Here is an 18525-nt window from a genome sequence, read left to right as displayed (position 1 = left end):
GAGAGAAAGGAGAGAGAGAGAGAAAGGAGAGAGAGAGAGAAAGGAGAGAGAGAGAGAAAGAGAGAGAAAGGAGAGAGAGAGAAAGAGAGAGAAAGGAGAGAGAGAGAGAGAAAGGAGAGAGAGAGAGAGAAAGGAGAGAGAGAGAAAGAGAGAGAGAGAGAGAGAAAGGAGAGAGAGAGAAAGGAGAGAGAGGAGAGAGAGAAAGGAGAGAGAGAGAAAGGAGAGAGAGGAGAGAGAGAGGAAGGAGAGAGGAAGGAGAGAGAGAGAGCGAGAGACAGGAAGGAGAGAGAGAGAGCGAGAGACAGGAAGGAGAGAGAGCGAGAGACAGGAAGGAGAGAGAGCGAGAGACAGAGACACACAGAGAGAGACACACAGAGAGAGACACACAGAGAGAGACACAGAGACAGACACACAGAGACAGACACACAGAGACAGACACACAGAGACAGACACACAGAGACAGACACACAGAGACAGACACACAGAGACAGACACACAGAGACAGACACACAGAGACAGACACAGAGACAATGTTCAAATCTAAATAATCCAATGTGCTGTCAATTTGACACAGGAGGGGCCAATCATTTAATTTCAGATAGATAACTATCCACACAATCTTTATTAACCACACAAAAATAAATGTACCCACTTTGCTTGGAATAAACCACATTCAATACAATCTCTCCTACTACACTCAAATTGATTACATTTCTTAAGGAGGTCCAACTACTGTAAAGTGGGGCTGACGAAATGAGATTGAGTGAGTGAATTTTTTTGATACTACTTTTGTACACCAGAGGTCGCCTCGCCCCCTCTAGTCTATACTGTAGACTAGAGCTGTTAGCTGTTGGCTCGGACACTTTGTTTTTAGACAAATGGGTCTGCGCAGAAAGCATTTTTTTAGGCTGTTCGCCTACTTGGCAGAACATCACCAATTTGCATTGATCAACAATCTGTAAATATGACAGATTTATCAAACCAGCTAATGTTCTATAGTCCCTGGGCAGGTCAATACTTATTTTTTTTAAAGTACTAACAGTCATAAGAACATAAAACAAAATGGTTAGCACAATGGTTAGCACTATTATCAAACAGCAGCAGATAACAGGGCCAAGGGGCAGGAGCAGGGCCATGGGGCAGGGCCAAGGGGCAGGGCCATGGGGCAGGGGCAGGGCCAAGGGGCAGGGCCATGGGGCAGGGGCAAGGCCAAGGGGAAGGGGCAGGGCCAAGGGGCAGGGCCAAGGGGCAGGGCCAAGGGGAAGGAGCAGGGCCAAGGGGCAGGGCCAAGGGGAAGGGGCAGGGCCAAGGGGAAGGGGCAGGGCCAAGGGGCAGGGCCATGGGGCAGGGGCAGGGCCATGGGGCAGGGCCATGGGGCAGGGCCAAGGGGCAGGGCCAAGGGGAAGGAGCAGGGCCAAGGGGAAGGGGCAGGGCCAAGGGGAAGGGGCAGGGCCAAGGGGCAGGGCCAAGGGGCAGGGCCAAGGGGCAGGGCCAAGGGGAAGGGGCAGGGCCAAGGGGAAGGGGCAGGGCCAAGGGGAAGGGGCAGGGCCAAGGGGAAGGGCCAAGGGGAAGGGGCAGGGCCAAGGGGAAGGGCCAAGGGGCAGGGCCAAGGGGAAGGGCCAAGGGGAAGGGCCAAGGGGAAGGGCCAAGGGGAAGGGCCAAGGGGAAGGGCCAAGGGGAAGGGCCAAGGGGAAGGGGCAGGGCCAAGGGGAAGGGGAAGGGGCAGGGCCAAGGGGAAGGGGCAGGGCCAAGGGGAAGGGGCAGGGCCAAGGGGAAGGGGCAGGGCCAAGGGGAAGGGGCAGGGCCAAGGGGAAGGGGCAGGGCCAAGGGGAGTATGAGGACTGGCTGATACTGTACAATAGCAGTAGACCTAGTAGCTGCAAGACGATGATGAAAAGGAAAAAGAGGGAAGAAGAATTAGAAGTAGCAGTATCATCTCACCCATGTGGTGAGCCTGCTGTTGTGGTCTATGAAGAAGGGTCTTCCGTTGGGTGCTATCCTCATCTCCCACCCCGGGGGCAGGAAGCTCTGCTGGGACTGATGTCCTGACTTGGGGGAGCTGTAGGGGGAGGGCTGGGGGGACTGGGGGTTGGAGAGGGTGTCCTTCACCGCCCGACGCACAGCTATGTTGTTGGCTGCCCCCTAGAGTAGGACAGAACCCAACAGACTAGAATGTGAAGGACTCATATGTCTTCAGCTCATGTGTGCCACACTAAGGAAATTCCTAGCAAGTAGCAACAATTTGTTGCACGGCAAAAGTTCCTATATATACAGTCTTAACTTCCGAATCACTTTTAAAGCAAATATGTCCAACTTAATTAGGCCAGTACCTACATACCCCTTAAAAAACACATTATCTTTCTGTTCCTTGATGATATCTGACTTTTAATACGAGAGAAAAGGTTGTCTTAATTATTCTGTTATCTCCTATGAAAAATGTAAATGACCACTTTGACAAGTTGAGGACTTCACCTCAATCTACTCTCTCTCTCTCCGTAAGTCTGAGAAAAACACTTCCCCAGTCCCTCCTCCAATCTTTAATTAACTCTCCTTCCAGTTTCCCTCTCTAGAAAGTTCCTCACCACTCAGATGAGGCTGCCATGAAAACAACTTATTTTGATTTTGTACATGCATTGTATTACAGTGCCAACCATAATTGACACAACAACCTTGTTCACTTGGGTTCTAAGATAATGCAGCATTATAATTACATATGACCTGCCCATTAGTGTAATTAACTGTGGGCTTTAATTGCTGTAATAAACAAACAAGTCTAGAGGGAGATTACCACCTGATCCCTCACTCCTGTTCATGTTCCTTTAGCTTGAGGTCTTATAATACAATTAAATGACGCATCTGATAATGAACAGTATTTAAAATCCTTAAGAGTCTATCGACGCACCCGTGCATCAATCTAAGTAAGTAAATCCCTATCAAAATCCAGCAGTTTAAGCTAGAGAGATGTTTTCTTTTGCATGGGCTGTGTCTTAAAATCCACCGCCTCCTCCGCTGATATCGCCGCCTCCCGCATCTGCAGTGAAAGGTGGCAAAGCTAGAGCGGTGTTTGTCATACTATGAGACATCTGGAAAAATCGGTCTTCTACAAACTTTTTCTGTGAAAAGACGAGACTCTCACGAACACCGTTTTGCTCTATGACCCCCACAAGCATCAAGGGACTAGTCTGAAGTCGGTACAGCCTCGTCTGCCAACTTCTGTCTGTAGCGTCCCAACAGTTTGGGCTACACACTAATATGACCCCTATGTGGAAAGTTGAGTCTCTCACGAACACGTACATTTCGGGTGTTTTGCTCTAGAATGCCCAAAAGTCTCACAAGACTCATCTTAAGGTCCCCACTACCTGTATAAAAAAAGTGTATATATGGAGATAGTTCAGTGACAAAAAAAGGGGTTAAATGCATGTATAAAATATATTTATACGGTGCATTCGGAAAGTATTCAGACCCCTTGACATTTTCCAAATTCTGTTACATGACAGCCTTATTCTAAAATTGTTACATAATTTTTTCCCCTCATCAATCTACACAAAATGACAAAGCAAAAACGGTTTTATATTCTATTTTTTGCTATTTTATTAAAAATAAAAACCTGAAATACGACATTTACATAAGTATTCAGACACTTTACTAAATACTTTGTTGACACACCTTTGGCAGCAATTACACCCTCGAGTCTTCTTGGGTATGACGCTACAAGCTTGGTACACCTGTATTTGGGGAGTTTCTCCAATTGTTTTCTGCAGATCCTCTCAAGCTCTGTCAGGTTGGACGGGGAGCGTTGCTGCACAACTATTTTCAGGTCTCTCCAGAGATGTTCGATTGGGTTCAAGTCCGGGCCACTCCAGAACATTCAGAGACCTGTCCTGAAGCCACTCCTTCGTTGTCTGGGCTGTGTGCTTAGGGTCGTTGTCCTTTTGGAAGGTGAACTTTCTCCCCAGCCTGAGGTCCTGAGTGCTCTGGAGCAGGTTTTCATCAAGGATCTCTCTGTACTTTGCTCTGCTCATCTTTGCCTCAATCATGACTAGTCTCCCAGTTCCTGCCACTGCCACCACCATGCTTCAACGTAGGGATGGTGCCAGATTTCCTCCAGATGTGATGCTTGGCATTCAGGCCAAAGAGTTCAATCTTGGTTTCATCAGACCAGAGAAGGTTGTTTCTCATGGTCTGAGAGTCTTTAGGTGCCTTTTGGCCAACTTCAAGTGGGCTGTCATGGCTATTTTACTGAGGAGTGGCTTTTGTCTGGCCACTCCAGCATAAAGGCCTGATTAGTGGAGTGCTGCAGAGATGATTGTCCTTCTTGAAGGTTCTCCTATCTCCACAGAGGAACTCTACAGCTCTATTCATCACATTTTCTTTAACCAATTTTGGTTTTTAATGTAGGGCCAACAGACAAGTTCCTTACTTTTCCCCCTTACATTTTTGTGGTAATGCTGGTTGTATTTTTGGGTCGAGCAGACATAACTCCACCAGTCCTATTTATGATATCATTTACAAAAGATTATACCTTTTTTTATTTTTTGATAGAAATACATATTTGTTTAATCAATTAGTATATTTCAGTTTAACCACAATATTTGTTGTATTATTTGTTCTCTCTTTTCTGTTGGATTAAACTGAAATTGCAACCAACTTTCTATGGCTTGTTTTAAAAATAACCTTTTGGAGATGATTTCATTTTCAAATAACCGAAAGTGAGAGGTCGTAATCTGAATAAAGGGAAAAAGGCCATTCTTCAACAAGGTGTGAGACATTCTTTCTAATCTGTTAGTGAACCAGGTTGGATTTAAGCATAACTTGTGTATGACTGATGCCTTTAGTGAGAGGTCTAATGCTTTAATATTTTATAATTTCTGCCCTCCGAATTCATATTCATTATATAAATAGGCCCATTCATTTTGTCTGCCGTTCCAAAGTAAATTGAATATTTTTTGCTCATATCATTTAAAAAACAAGTTGCTAGGTGTAGGCAAGGCCTTAAGCAAATGGTTAAGCTGGGAAATGACTAAAGAGTTAAATCAGGTTAAACTGGGATATGACTAAAGAGTTACAATTGAAGTCGGAAGTTTACATACACCTTAGCCAAATACATTTAAACTCAGTTTTTCGCAATTCCCTGTCTTAGATCAGTTAGGATCACCACTTTATTTTAAGAATGTGACATGTCAGAATAATAGGAGAGAGAATGATTTATTTCAGCTTTTATTTCCTTTATCACATTCCCAGTGGGTCAGAAGTTTACATACACTCAATAAGTATTTGGTAGCATTGCCTTTAACTTGGGTCAAATGTTTCGGGCAGCCTTCCACAAGCTTCCCACAATAAGTTGGGTGAATTTTGGCCCATTCCTCCTGACAGAACTGAGTCAGGTTTATAGGCATCCTTGCTCAAACACGCTTTTCAGTTCTGCCCACACGTTTTCTATAGGATTGAGTCAGGGCTTTGTGATGGCCACTCCAATACCTTGACTTTGTTGTCCTTAAGCCATTTTGCAACAACTTTGGAAGTATGCTTGGGGTCATTGTCCATTTGGAAGACCCATTTGCGACCAAGCTTCAACTTCCTGACTGATGTCTTGAGATGTTGCTTCAATATATCCACATACTTTTCCTGCCTCATAATGCCATCTATTTTGTGAAGTGCACCAGTCCCTCCTGCAGCAAAGCACACACACAATATGATGCCGCCACCCCCGTGCTTCACGGTTGGGATGGTGTTCTTCGGCTTGCAAGCCTCCCCCTTTTTCCTCCAAACATAACGATTGTCATTATGGCCAAACAGTTATCAGACCAGAGGACATTTCTCCAAAAAGTACAATCTTTGTCCCCATGTGCAGTTGCAAACCGTAGTCTGGCTTTTCAATGGCGGTTTTGAAGCAGTGGCTTCTTCCTTGCTGAGCTGTTTTATTTTTATTTTTATGACGATGTAGGACTCGTTTTACTGTGGATATAGATACTTTTGTACCTGTTCCTCCAGCATCTTCACAAGGTCCTTTGCTGTTGTTCTGGGATTGATTTGCACTTTTCACACCAAAGTACGTTCATCTCTAGGAGACAGAACGCGTCTCCTTCCTGAGCGGTATGACGGCTGCGTGGTCCCATGGTGTTTATACTCGCGTACTATTGTTTGTACAGATGAACGTGGCACCTTCAGGTGTTTGGAAATTGCTCTCAAGGATGAACCAGACTTGGAGGTTTACAAAAACATTTCTGAGGTCTTGGCTGATTTCCCCATGATGTCAAAGCAAAGAGGCACTGAGTTTGAATGTAGGCCTTGAAATACATACACAGGTACACCTCCAATTGACTCAAATGATGTCAATTAGCCTATCAGAAGCTTCCAAAGCCATGACATCATTTTCTGGAATTTTCCAAGTTGTTTAAAGGCACAGTCAACTTAGTGAATGTCAATTTCTGACCCACTGGAATTGTGATACAGTGAATTATAAGTGAAATAATCTGTCTGTAAACAATTGTTGGAAAAATTACTTGTGTCATGCACAAAGTAGATGTCCTAACTGACTTGCCAAAACTATAGTTTGTTAACAAGAAATTTGTGGAGTGGTTGAAAAAGAGTTTTAATGACTCCAACATAAGTGTATGTAAACCTCCGACTTCAACTGTAAATCAGGTTAAACTGGGATATAACTAAAGAGTTAAATCAGGTTAAACTGAGATGACTAAAGAGTTAATCGGGGTGATTTTTACACTGCTTAGACTGAGGTTTTTAAAACACAAAAAGACCATTAAAAAAAGGACAATAATCATTCAGATCACAACATTCCCCTGAATATAAGGCTAAGCACGCGCACACGCACACACACACACACACACACACACACACACACACACACACACACACACACACACACGCACACGCACACGCAGTGATGAGTGAGGTTAACCTGATAGGGCCAACAGCTGCTAACCTCACTTCATTACGATTATGTAACATTTCAACATCACCCGAACACAGATCACCGACACACCTTCCAGATGACCCAAAGAAACAGCGCTCTGGTTCTCTCCTTCCGCCTGGATATCTAACACCTTCTATACTCTATATTGGTAATGAAATATTCTTCAATCAAGTGGTGGCAGAAATCAGAAGACGTCGTTAAAGACAATCTTAGAAGAAAAAAAACATCCCACTGTCACCGAGTTCTCAGAAAGCGTATTATCAACACATTGAACTGAGAATCCATATGACGCCATTTGTCATCTCTTAAGAAGCATCATAAAAAACGCTATTTCTCAGCCATTCCCTTTCCACACAGTGTATACAAATTATTCAATACCACAATAAGGCTTAACAAAGGGTATGACAGACAGAGAAATAACAGGGTGAGCTTTGTCCCACATATTCACGTTCGCTTCGAGCCGAAAGCTTGCTTCAGATATTAAATCAGCGAAGCAGCAGAGCCTCTCAATCTATTGTGACATAACGTCTGGGACTTTTAGATGAGGCTGATAAAGGTAATAATGGAAACCAGATGATCTTTTCGGAAGCTCAATGAAGACACTTCCTTCCGCCCATAGTCTGGGGGGGTGGGGTTAACGGACAGGGGGGGTGGGGTTAACGGACAGGGGGGGTAACAGAATACTGACGTGTGGTTTATCAAGTCACATCAGAGCCGTTCAGTCCACCACATAATATAACCCTCTTCTTACATCTGGTGCACTTCTGCATCCGGTGACCAACAAGGAGTGCTGTGCCCTATTGTCACAAGCCTAGACCAATCACAGGTGAACTTGTCACATGGAGAATAACTAAAGCGTTCAGTGCTTTCATTGCATCTCATAGCAGATTAGTCATGACCCACTTCCAGGACAGGGTCCTGCATCCATCCATAAGCTGTGGAGTTTCAGTTTATTGCCTGGGCTGCATATGAATGAATCTCTCCCTCCCTCCCCTATGGTTTCAGTTCACTGCCTGGGCTGCATATGAATCTCTCCCTCCCTCCCTCTCTCTCTCCCTCTCCCCCCCTCCCTCCCCTCTCCCTCCCTCCATCCCTCCCTCTCCCTCTCCCTCCCTCTCTCGCCTATGGAGTTTCAGTCCATTGCCTGGGCTGCATATGAATCTCCCTCTCTCCCCATCCCTCCCTCCCTCTCCCTCCATCCTATGGAGTTTCAGTCCATTGCCTGGGCTGCATATGAATGTGTCTCTCTCCTTACGTCCCAAATGGCACCCTATTCTCGATGTAGTGTACTACCTTGTACCAGAACCCAATACGGACTATGTAGGGAATAGGTAGCCATTTGGGATGTAGCCTTCGTTAACTCTGGAGAGATCACACGTTGAGGAGATTAGAAAAGGAAAAAGATCTTTCCCTGATCATAGCTAAGCCATGCCAAGCCTCACCATGGTTCAACAATCAGTCAGACTTCAGCACTTTGAAACCCATTATATTCAGATTACTGAATTGAATGACATTGCTTGAAGTTAGTGGTGTTTAAAAATAAAATGTCAGCTTCAAAATGATCTTCAGATGAAAGATGCTCTCACAACGTGACATAAGGTTAAACTGAGGTGGTTAAAGTACTGGCTGAGAAGGAGTAAATGAGGTAAACAGCATTACAACGGTCAAGGGAAGATAATGACAGAACAGTGGCATGCAGCAGAGTGGTGCTGAATATGTGAATCTGAAAGACAGAAAGAGGAGACAGACAGGACAATGATAGAGGTAGGAGGAAGAGAGGATGAAGAAGAGAAAATGAAGAAGGAAGAGAGGCTGAACCTGAAACAGAGAGGAGAGGAGAGGTAGAAGGACATGAGAATGTTAGACGGGAGGAGAGCGGATGACGGAACAGAGAGTGTTAGACGGGAGGAGAGCAGATGACGGAACAGAGAGTGTTAGACGGGAGGAGAGCAGATGACGGAACAGAGCGTGTTAGACGGGAGGAGAGCAGATGACGGAACAGAGCGTGTTAGACGGGAGGAGAGCAGATGACGGAACAGAGCGTGTTAGACGGGAGGAGAGCAGATGACGGAACAGAGCGTGTTAGACGGGAGGAGAGCAGATGACGGAACAGAGAGTGTTAGACGGGAGGAGAGCGGATGACGGAACAAGGGAGGAAAGAAAAGTGTTGTCTAGAGGGCGGGTAGAGTGGTGGTGGGGTGCTCTCATCAGATAGATAGATAGATAGATAGATAGATAGATAGATAGATAGATAGATAGATAGATAGATAGATAGATAGATAGATAGATAGATAGATAGATAGATAGATAGATAGATAGATAGATAGATAGGAGAGATAGATAGGAGAGATAGATAGGAGAGATAGATAGGAGAGATAGATAGGAGAGATAGATAGGAGAGATAGATAGGAGAGATTGAAGGAAGGAAGTCCAACAGGACAGGCTGGATAATCTCACCTCTAAGGGGGAGGACAGGGTAACGGTAGGGGAACTGAGACTACGGGCGCGGCGTATTTGCGGTTCAATCAGGTGGCTATTGTTGTTGGCTGAGGAAGAGGTGGAGGCGGCTTCAGCCCCGGAGTCAGAGGTACTCGCCTCGTCTTCAGTGTGCTGTCAGGGAGAGACTTTTTAGTTAACACAGGTAGAAGGAGGAACAAGGCTGTGTGTGATAGACAGATGAAATGTGAGGGAAGTTACAGGGTAAGGAGATGATCCGGCAGAAGAGAGATCATCCAATGAATGCACGAGATACACGCACACCATTTTAAATTTCCACTGAAATCTCCCATTTATCAATACTTCCGAGTTACGTGCACATTTCTCAAGTTAGTATTTGGCACATAGTAAAAAATAGAGTACGAGAGGAGAGGGAGGAAGAGGGACAAACTCAAGGTGACCTGAAGTAAGACATGCACCCAGAGCCACACTTTAAGACAGGACGAGAGGACGAGAGGAAGAGTGGGACAATGCCCTGATGGAATGAGGACAGAAGAGGGAAGGAGGAGTAAGCCCAGGCCCATGCAGTCTCTCTGTGCCCCAGGTGAGGCCTCTAAGTACCTGGAGGATAGGCTTGGTCCAGGTGGTGCAGCGGTTGTTATGATTGACGTAATACGTGCGTCCCTTGGCGTCCTTCCTCTCCTCCCATCCTGGAGGTAGGCCTGGTGTGGTCAGGGCATAGGCTGCCGATTGAGACTGAACCAAGCAAGAGAAGCAAAAGTTATTCGCGCCGGACAATATGGCCACCTGGAACAAACTTGTGTAAACTGTATTTTTTTACACATTGATAAGAAATATAGAAACAGTGGGAGTGGCTTATTGACAACAAAAAACAGTAATGCAGTACAACAAGTAGCCTAGTACTATTGTACTACAATACTGCGACTCCTCAGAAACTCACAGAAGCAGGCCAGCAGAAGCAGGACAGCTTTAGAAAAAACAAACACACAATGACAAACAAACCACATAGAACAGCTTTCAAACCTGACATATATAGTAAGACTCACTCAAACATCCATCCATCCATCCATCCATCCATCCATCCAAACATACAGTGCAATCGGAAAATTATTCAGACCACTTGAACTTTTCCACATTTCGTTACGTTACAGCCTTATTCTAAAATGGATTACATTTTTCCCTCCTCATCAATCTACACACAATACCCCATAATGTCAAAGCGAAAATATTTAAAAAATACCTGTACCAGACTCGAAATTGAGCTCAGCTGCATCCTGTTTCCATTGATAATTTTTGCATTTTATTGAACTAGGCAAGTCAGTTAAGAACAAATTCTTAATTACAATGACGGCCTACACCGGCCAAACCCGGATGACACTGGGCCAATTGTGCGCCGCCCTATGGGACTCCCAATCACGGCCTGTTGTGATACCACCTGGAATCGAACCAGGGTGTCTGTAGTGATGCCTCAAGCACTGAGATGCAGTGCCTTAGACCGCTGCGTCACTCGGGATTGGAGTCCACCTGTGGTAAATTAAATTAATTGTTCATGATTTGGAAAGGCACACACCTGTCTAAATGAAGTCCCACAGTTGACAGTGCATGTCAGAGCAAAAACCAAGCCATGAGGTTGAAGGAATTGTCCGTAGAGCTCCGAGACAGGATTGTGTTGAGGCACAAATGGGGAAGGGTACCAAAAAATGTCTGCAGCATTGAAGGTCCCCAAGAACACAGTGGCCTCCATTATTCTTAAATGGAAGAAGTTTGGAACCCTCAAGACTCTTCCTAGAGCTGGCCGCCTGGCCAAACTGAGCAATCGGGGGAGAAGGGCCTTGGTCAGGGAGGTGACCAAGAACCCGATGGTCACTGACAGAGCTCCTCCGTGAAGATTGGACAACCTTCCAGAAGGAAAACCATCTCTGCAGCACTCCACCAAATCAGGCCTTTATGGTAGAGTGGCAGATGGAAGCCCACTTGGAGTTTGCCAAAAAGGCACCTAAAAGACTCACTCAGACCATGAGAAACAAGACTCTCTGGTCTGATGAAACCAAGATTGAACTATTTGGCCTGAGTGCCAAGCGTCACGTCTGGAGGAAACCTGGCACCATCCCTACGGCGAAGCATAGTGGTGGCAGCATCATGCTGTGGGGATGTTTTTCAGCGGGAGGGACTGGGAGACTAGTCAGGATCAAGGGAAAGATGAACGGAGAAAAGTACAGAGAGATCCTTGATGAAGTCCTGAGCGCTCTGGAGCAGGTTCTCAGACTGGGGCGATGGTTCACCTTCCAACTGATCAACGACCCTAAGCACACAGCCAAGACAACGTAGGCGTAGCTTCGGGACAAATCTCTGAATGTCCTTGAGTGGCCCGCCAGAGCCCGGACTTGAACCTGATCGAACATCTCTGGAGAGACCTGAAAATAGCTGTGCAGCAACGCTCCCCATCCAACCTGACAGAGCTTGAGAGGATCTGCAGAGAAGAATGGGAGAAACTCCCCAAATACAGGTGTGCCAAGCTTGTAGCGTCATACCCAAGAAGACTCTAGGCTGTAATCGCTGCCAAAGGCACTTCAACAAAATACTGAGTGAAGGGTCTGAATACTTATGTAAATGTGATATTTCAGTTTTTTATACATTTGCAAACATTTCTCAAAACCTGTTTTTGCTTTGTCATTATGGGGTAGTGTGTGTATATTGATGAGGGGAAAAAAACGATTTAATCCATTTTAGAATAAGCCTGTAACGTAACAAAACGTGGAAAAAGTTAAGGGGTATGAATACTTTCCGAATGCACTGTATATAGTAAGCCACTCTTAAACCTTACATACTGTACAACCTAACATACCTAGTAAGACACTCAAACTGCTCATTACAGATTAAAATACATCCCAGGTGGTGATGATGTGTGGACCTATCAGGGGAGCAGCAAACAAAACCACACGCACATATAAATATAAATTCACAGCCACTGAACTTCATATGAAGAAATGTATACACTTATTGACTTGGTAAGTGAGCTGAACTCTCCCATTGAGGGGTCACAACACAGAAGCAGGAGGGGAAACAGGTGGTCTAGTCTCCAGTCTCTAAGTCCTAACTTCTTAACCACCAGCTTGATACATAACGTTGGTGGGGAGGGAGGGGGACAAAACTAAAACGGTGCAGAGAGAGAGGATATTCATATGGCAGAGGTGCACTGATATACAGCAGGTAGATAGATGTGCAGTATATAGAATGGGACAACAATGATGTACAGCAGGTAGATAGATGTACAGTATATATAATGGGACAACAATGATGTACAGCAGGTAGATAGATGTACAGTATATAGAATGGGACAACAATGATGTACAGCAGGTAGATAGATGTACAGTATATAGAATGGGACAACAATGATGTACAGCAGGTAGATAGATGTACAGTATATAGAATGGGACAACAATGATGTACAGCAGGTAGATAGATGTACAGTATATAGAATGGGACAACATTACTGATGTACAGCAGGTAGATAGATGTACATTATATAGAATGGGACAACATTACTGATGTACAGCAGGTAGATTTGGACAACATTACCATGGGCTCCTCAACTCCAGTGACTGTTAAAGCTCTGGTTCTTCTGGTCTGGGAGCTCTGCTGGTAGAACACAGCTTTCTTTAGAGGGAAGGGGGGGTCTGAGGCAGGGGGGTCAGGGACAGATATGACCAGTGAGGGTGAGGCAGGGGGGTGGGGTCAGGGACAGATATGACCAGTGAGGGTGAGGCAGGGGGTCAGGGACAGATATGACCAGTGAGGGTGAGGCAGGGGGTCAGGGACAGATATGACCAGTGAGGGTGAGGCAGGGGGTGGGGTCAGGGACAGATATGACCAGTGAGGGTGAGGCAGGGGGGTCAGGGACAGATATGACCAGTGAGGGTGAGGCAGGGGGTCAGGGACAGATATGACCAGTGAGGGTGAGGCAGGGGGGGGGTCAGGGACAGATATGACTAGTGAGGGTAAGGCAGGGGGGGTCAGGGACAGATATGACCAGTGAGGGTGAGGCAGGGGGGTGGGGTCAGGGACAGATATGACCAGTGAGGGTGAGGCAGGGGGGTCAGGGACAGATATGACCAGTGAGGGTAAGGCAGGGGGGTCAGGGACAGATATGACCAGTGAGGGTAAGGCAGGGGGGTCAGGGACAGATATGACCAGTGAGGGTAAGGCAGGGGGGTCAGGGACAGATATGACCAGTGAGGGTGAGGCAGGGGGTGGGGTCAGGGACAGATATGACCAGTGAGGGTGAGGCAGGGGGTCAGGGACAGATATGACCAGTGAGGGTAAGGCAGGGGGGTCAGGGACAGATATGACCAGTGAGGGTGGGGCAGGGGGGTCAGGGACAGATATGACCAGTGAGGGTGGGGCAGGGGGTCAGGGACAGATATGACCAGTGAGGGTGAGGCAGGGGGGTCAGGGACAGATATGACCAGTGAGGGTAAGGCAGGGGGGGTCAGGGACAGATATGACCAGTGAGGGTAAGGCAGGGGGGGTCAGGGACAGATATGACCAGTGAGGGTGAGGCAGGGGGGTCAGGGACAGATATGACCAGTGAGGGTGAAGCAGGGGGGTCAGGGGCAGATATGACCAGTGAGGGTGAAGCATGGGGGTCAGGTAGGTGATGTGTGGAGGAGCAGGAAAGACTAACATGGGGAAGGAGGTGACTTTAGAGTCAGAGAGTCCAGGGGTTGAGGCGGGGGACAGTAGGAGTACAGCTGGGTGAGGAGAGAAGCCATGCCCCGGGGGGAGAGACTCCTGTGATGGTAGGGACAGGAGACGTGGAGCATACCCAAACAGCTGACCACACAGGAGGAGAGGTGAGGGAAGGTGCACATGGAATCACATTACCGTGGGTGGATCATAGTTGTGGATTATCATTGTTTGATTGGATTACGGGTTGAGAGTGAAGTAGTATATAAACAGCTGAATAAAAAGCTTTTAATTTGAGAAATCTGGAATTGTTAGAATGATTATTGTTAATGGATGCAGAAAGGCAATAATTGTTAAGCTTTATTTTGTTTCTTTGAGAATCATGTGAGATGGATCTGACTAGCGTCACAGGTGTTGATGACAGTAGAGCACCAACTCACACAAAGAGAGTGGAATGCAAAGTGAGATAACACCACCCACCCACTCAGCCAATGTTAAGGAGAACTAGTGTGACTGATCTAGCAGGCTACAGGCACAGTCACACCAAATAACTCTGGGACTCTTTCTAACCTTTTCTTCCCCTCAATGCTTTTTTTAGTCATTACTGGCGCTCACCCTTCACTACGCCAGGTCGCAGTTGTAAATGAGAACTTGTTCTCAACTAGCCTACCTGGTTAAATAAAAGGTGAAATAAAAATAAATAAATGACTGGCGCTCACCCTTCATTACTGGCGCTCACCATTTTCTTTGTCATTAGCCACAATAACCCTTTTCTTTGTCATTAGCCACAATAACCCTTTTGTCAATAACAATAAGTATTTTGTCAATAACAATAAGTATTTTGTCAATAACAATAACTCTTGATAAGCCTTATGGAGAAACATGGAACTACATTGCACTCTTTACTGCACTTAACACATAAACCTACATTTCAAAAAGTACAAATAAAACACTTTAGCTGCCATATAATGAACCAACAACCAACATTTCCTTTAAGCAGCGAGCGTGCACACGCACGCAGCTCCCCAGGGGCTGCCATGCAGAAGAAATATCAGTCCGCGCAGAGAACAACGAAATTGAACTTCACACAGCTTTCTGGACTTTTCCCCCGTTAGTTAACACCATCAACGTTTCCCTTTACTGTGGGAATTGTGATCGAATCAGCACAATATTTGCCACTTTCAATGCAACATACCAAAATAAAAAAAACTATGCAAGACTTACATGCTGACCAGACCGCTGCGCATGTGATTTTGTCCACCCACACCAGACACGATCAGGACACGCAGGTCAAACTATAACTAACTATATTAATTTGGGGACAGGTCAAAAAGCATTAAACATTTGGCAATTTAGCTAGCGAGCATGCTCTTGCTAGATAATTTGTCCTGGGATATAAACATTGGGTTGTTATTTTACCTGAAATGCACAAGGTCCTCTACTCCGACAATTAATCCACAGATAAAAGGGTAAAAGTTTGTTTCTAGTCATCTCTCCTCCTTCAGGCTTCTTCTCCTTCTTTGGACTTTATACGGCGGTTGGCAACCAACTTTAAGGTGCATTACCACCACCAACTGGACTGGAGTGTGGACCTCAGTTCATCCTTCAATCACCCACATGGCGCTCGTTGACACACGCGAGCAGTGTGGTCAGCATGCTGGTATGCAAAACTAACTATGCGAGAGATTTTGTTGTAGGCAGAATGCATCGGAGTAGAATTTTATTGCATTGACAGGTACAACTCGGGCTCATACTTTACACAAGGCGGTGTGCCATAACCAATCAGAGCTGCAGTAGGCCTATATGCAAAGAGATCACTGCCGTATATGGACCTGTGCCATTCACTTTGAACTGGACTGTGTTTACAGCATGAGTCGCTGTGAATAGATGAGCTTGTTTTGAGATCAAAGCGAGAGCTACATGCAGCAACATGTGTACATTTGTTCATATCCTTTGCTAGTTAGTGAGTTATTAGCCCAGATAGAGATAATGTGTAGTCATCAATGGGGGAGTGATTGCTTCATACAAGAACACAAAACGTGTACATTTCTAGACATCTTTGAAAAGCGAGTCAGGTAAAGAGGGTTTTTTTGTCTTAAAGGGACAGTGTTGTATTTTGAGACAGGCTTGAAAAATCTAAGTAACCAATAGGCAGCATAATTTGCCTGATTATCTATAATAATGTTATGGGAATAATGATGCATTTTATTTAGTAAAGTGATTTCTTGCATCAAACAACATTTTCAGTCACCACATTGTCTGAAGGACAAGTGGATAAACAGGTTAATGTCAAGTCCTGCATGTTTATTTCTTTTTTCTTCCAAAAGGTACTTGAATAGAACAGCTATTTCCATGTTAAAATGTTATGGGATGCATTTTCTCCATTGTTTTTGATGGTAGGCCACTCTGGTAGGCCTACATTATGATCAAATAGCCACAGTAGCCTACTTGGGCACTGTTAAAACTAACTTAAAGTGGGTACAGCCTCAGTCTTCATGGGTACAGCCTCAGTCTTCACGGGTACAGCCTCAGGCTTCACGGGTACAGCCTCAGTGTTCACAGTAAATACGCGCCAGAAGATGCACAGAGTTTTCACTATGTTGAAGTTTGCACTCAGTAAACCTGAAATTTGCTCAGTGATGACATTTTTTTTTTTAGGGAACATTGCCGACAACTAAGTTTCACCCCGGGGCGAGTCAGAGAGGGGTCAACTGCACAGGGCTGATCCGGACTAATAACGTGTAGCTAGCTTCCCTCCCTTCTGCAATGACTGAGGTAGTCTCACACACTGTCCACGTCAAGGACCATTCACAACAGCCTTGTCACAGCTTATTTCTATAGATATACTTTAGTCCGTCTGAGGGATAGTTCACTCCACAGCAAGAGAAACACTGCCCAGTCAGGGGAAGAATAACATAACCAACCAACCATGCTCAACCTACACATCCCTTTTCATTCCCAGGAAAGTGTGTCAAACCAAACCGGTATATGGGACAGATTGAGCTACATGTGGAAACTGAAATCTTCCCTTTGACAGCAGACCTGGGTTCATAGAATCCAAACCCAAATACTTAAGATGTATGTAATTGAGCTTGCATGGTGCAATGGTACCAATAGAGTAGTCTGCCACTCCAGGTAGGCTAGAGAAAATACTCAAAGTACTTTGAAAGATTTCAAATATTATATGAACCCAGATCTGCAACCTACACGTGCTTCCTAAGAAAGTGTGTCAAACCACAGAAACATATGGTGACTGGATTTAGCCTCTGACTGTGACAAATCCAGTCTAGAAAAAGCCTCATTCTGCTACAGTTGTAAAACCCTAGCTACACACTCATTCCACTTAACACTCATTCAGGTCCTGTTGTTGTAAAACCCTAGCTACCCACTCACTCATTCAGGTCAGTGAGATAAAAGGCTGACATCAGCACCTGTGCTTTTCCCTTCAGAAGCCCTGGCTCCCTGGGCTACTGTGACTCAGATCTCTGTCGAGGATGTGTTTGATTAGGAAAGATAGAATTACTGCCACTGTTACAGAAACACAGAGCCTGACACTGCAGAGTGAATCACCACCAGGCAGTAAGGAATCACAACAAGCAGAGAGGAGGAGGGGAGAGGACAGGAGGAAGACAGCAGGAGAGGACAGGAGGAAAGGAGAAGAGGGGGGAGGAGAGGAGGAGGGGACAGGAGGGAAGGACAGGTGGGGAGGAGAGGACAGGAGAGGACAAGTGGCGAGGATAGGAGAGGATAGGAGGAGGACAGGAGGAGAGGAGAACAGAAAGAGCTGCCTGTGAAGTAAAGGAATTGGAAGGAAGAGGTGGAAGAACAGAGGAGAGGAGGAGAGGAAGAAAGAGTGTGTGTATCGTACCGCTGGAGGAGGCTGGGCCTGGTCACTGACCCCATCTGTCATACTGGAGGAGCGCAGCCTGGAGGTCAGATGACTCTGCTGAGAGGAGACGGAGGGATTGTTTTCTTACGACTTTTTCATTCTCATCTTTTTGGCTACAAGAACAAATGTTTTCACACATACTGGAATGGTGCTAATGAGTAAGGTTAAAAAGTGGTCAATTTGCCTCTAACCGACTCAAACTGGTCAGTGATTCTCACCACAGCCGCGGCGTGGCTGGGGACGGCCACCTCTCCGTTGATGTCAGGCGGGGGGCCGGATGGGGCTGGAGAGAGAGAGAGGTGCAGGTTGATCTCCTCTGAGAACTCCTGGAGGGGCGGAGGGGCAGGCGTTTGGGGGATGGCCGTCACCATTGAGGAGGAGGGGCCAGGTAGGGGGCCGTCTGGACTCTCTTCAGTGATTGGCTCAAACGACTGCGCAGAGAGAGAGAGAGGCAGAGAGAGAGAGAGAGGCAGAGAGAGAGAGGGGCAGAGAGAGAGAGGCAGAGAGAGAGAGAGGCAGAGAGAGAGGCAGAGAGAGAGACAGAGAGAGAGGCAGAGAG

General features: G+C 46.0%; 1 protein-coding gene across 20 annotated transcripts in view; it reads right to left on the bottom strand.

Annotated features, from left to right (window-relative positions):
- The window catches only part of nedd4l (NEDD4 like E3 ubiquitin protein ligase), a 120629-nt gene that overhangs the window by 29895 nt on the left and 72209 nt on the right, over positions 1–18525 (bottom strand). For 10 of the 20 annotated variants that reach the window (XM_045692598.1, XM_045692599.1, XM_045692600.1 and 7 more), the window contains 7 exons: positions 18185–18397; positions 17946–18023; positions 12971–13030; positions 10332–10358; positions 9992–10126; positions 9392–9544; positions 1942–2142 (listed from right to left, as the gene is read on the bottom strand). In XM_045692598.1, coding sequence (XP_045548554.1) covers positions 1942–2142; positions 9392–9544; positions 9992–10126; positions 10332–10358; positions 12971–13030; positions 17946–18023; positions 18185–18397 — 867 coding nt within the window. The remainder of the gene's footprint in view (positions 1–1941; positions 2143–9391; positions 9545–9991; positions 10127–10331; positions 10359–12970; positions 13031–17945; positions 18024–18184; positions 18398–18525) is intronic. The other 10 variants (XM_014138865.2, XM_014138855.2, XM_014138866.2 and 7 more) reach the window with 8 other exon arrangements.

The sequence above is a fragment of the Salmo salar genome, chromosome ssa13, assembly GCF_905237065.1.
Source record: "Salmo salar chromosome ssa13, Ssal_v3.1, whole genome shotgun sequence".
In the NCBI taxonomy this organism is placed as follows: Eukaryota; Metazoa; Chordata; class Actinopteri; order Salmoniformes; family Salmonidae; genus Salmo; species Salmo salar.
The sequence above is the reverse complement of the archived record's forward strand: the minus strand, read 5'-3'. Positions and strand labels throughout refer to the sequence as shown.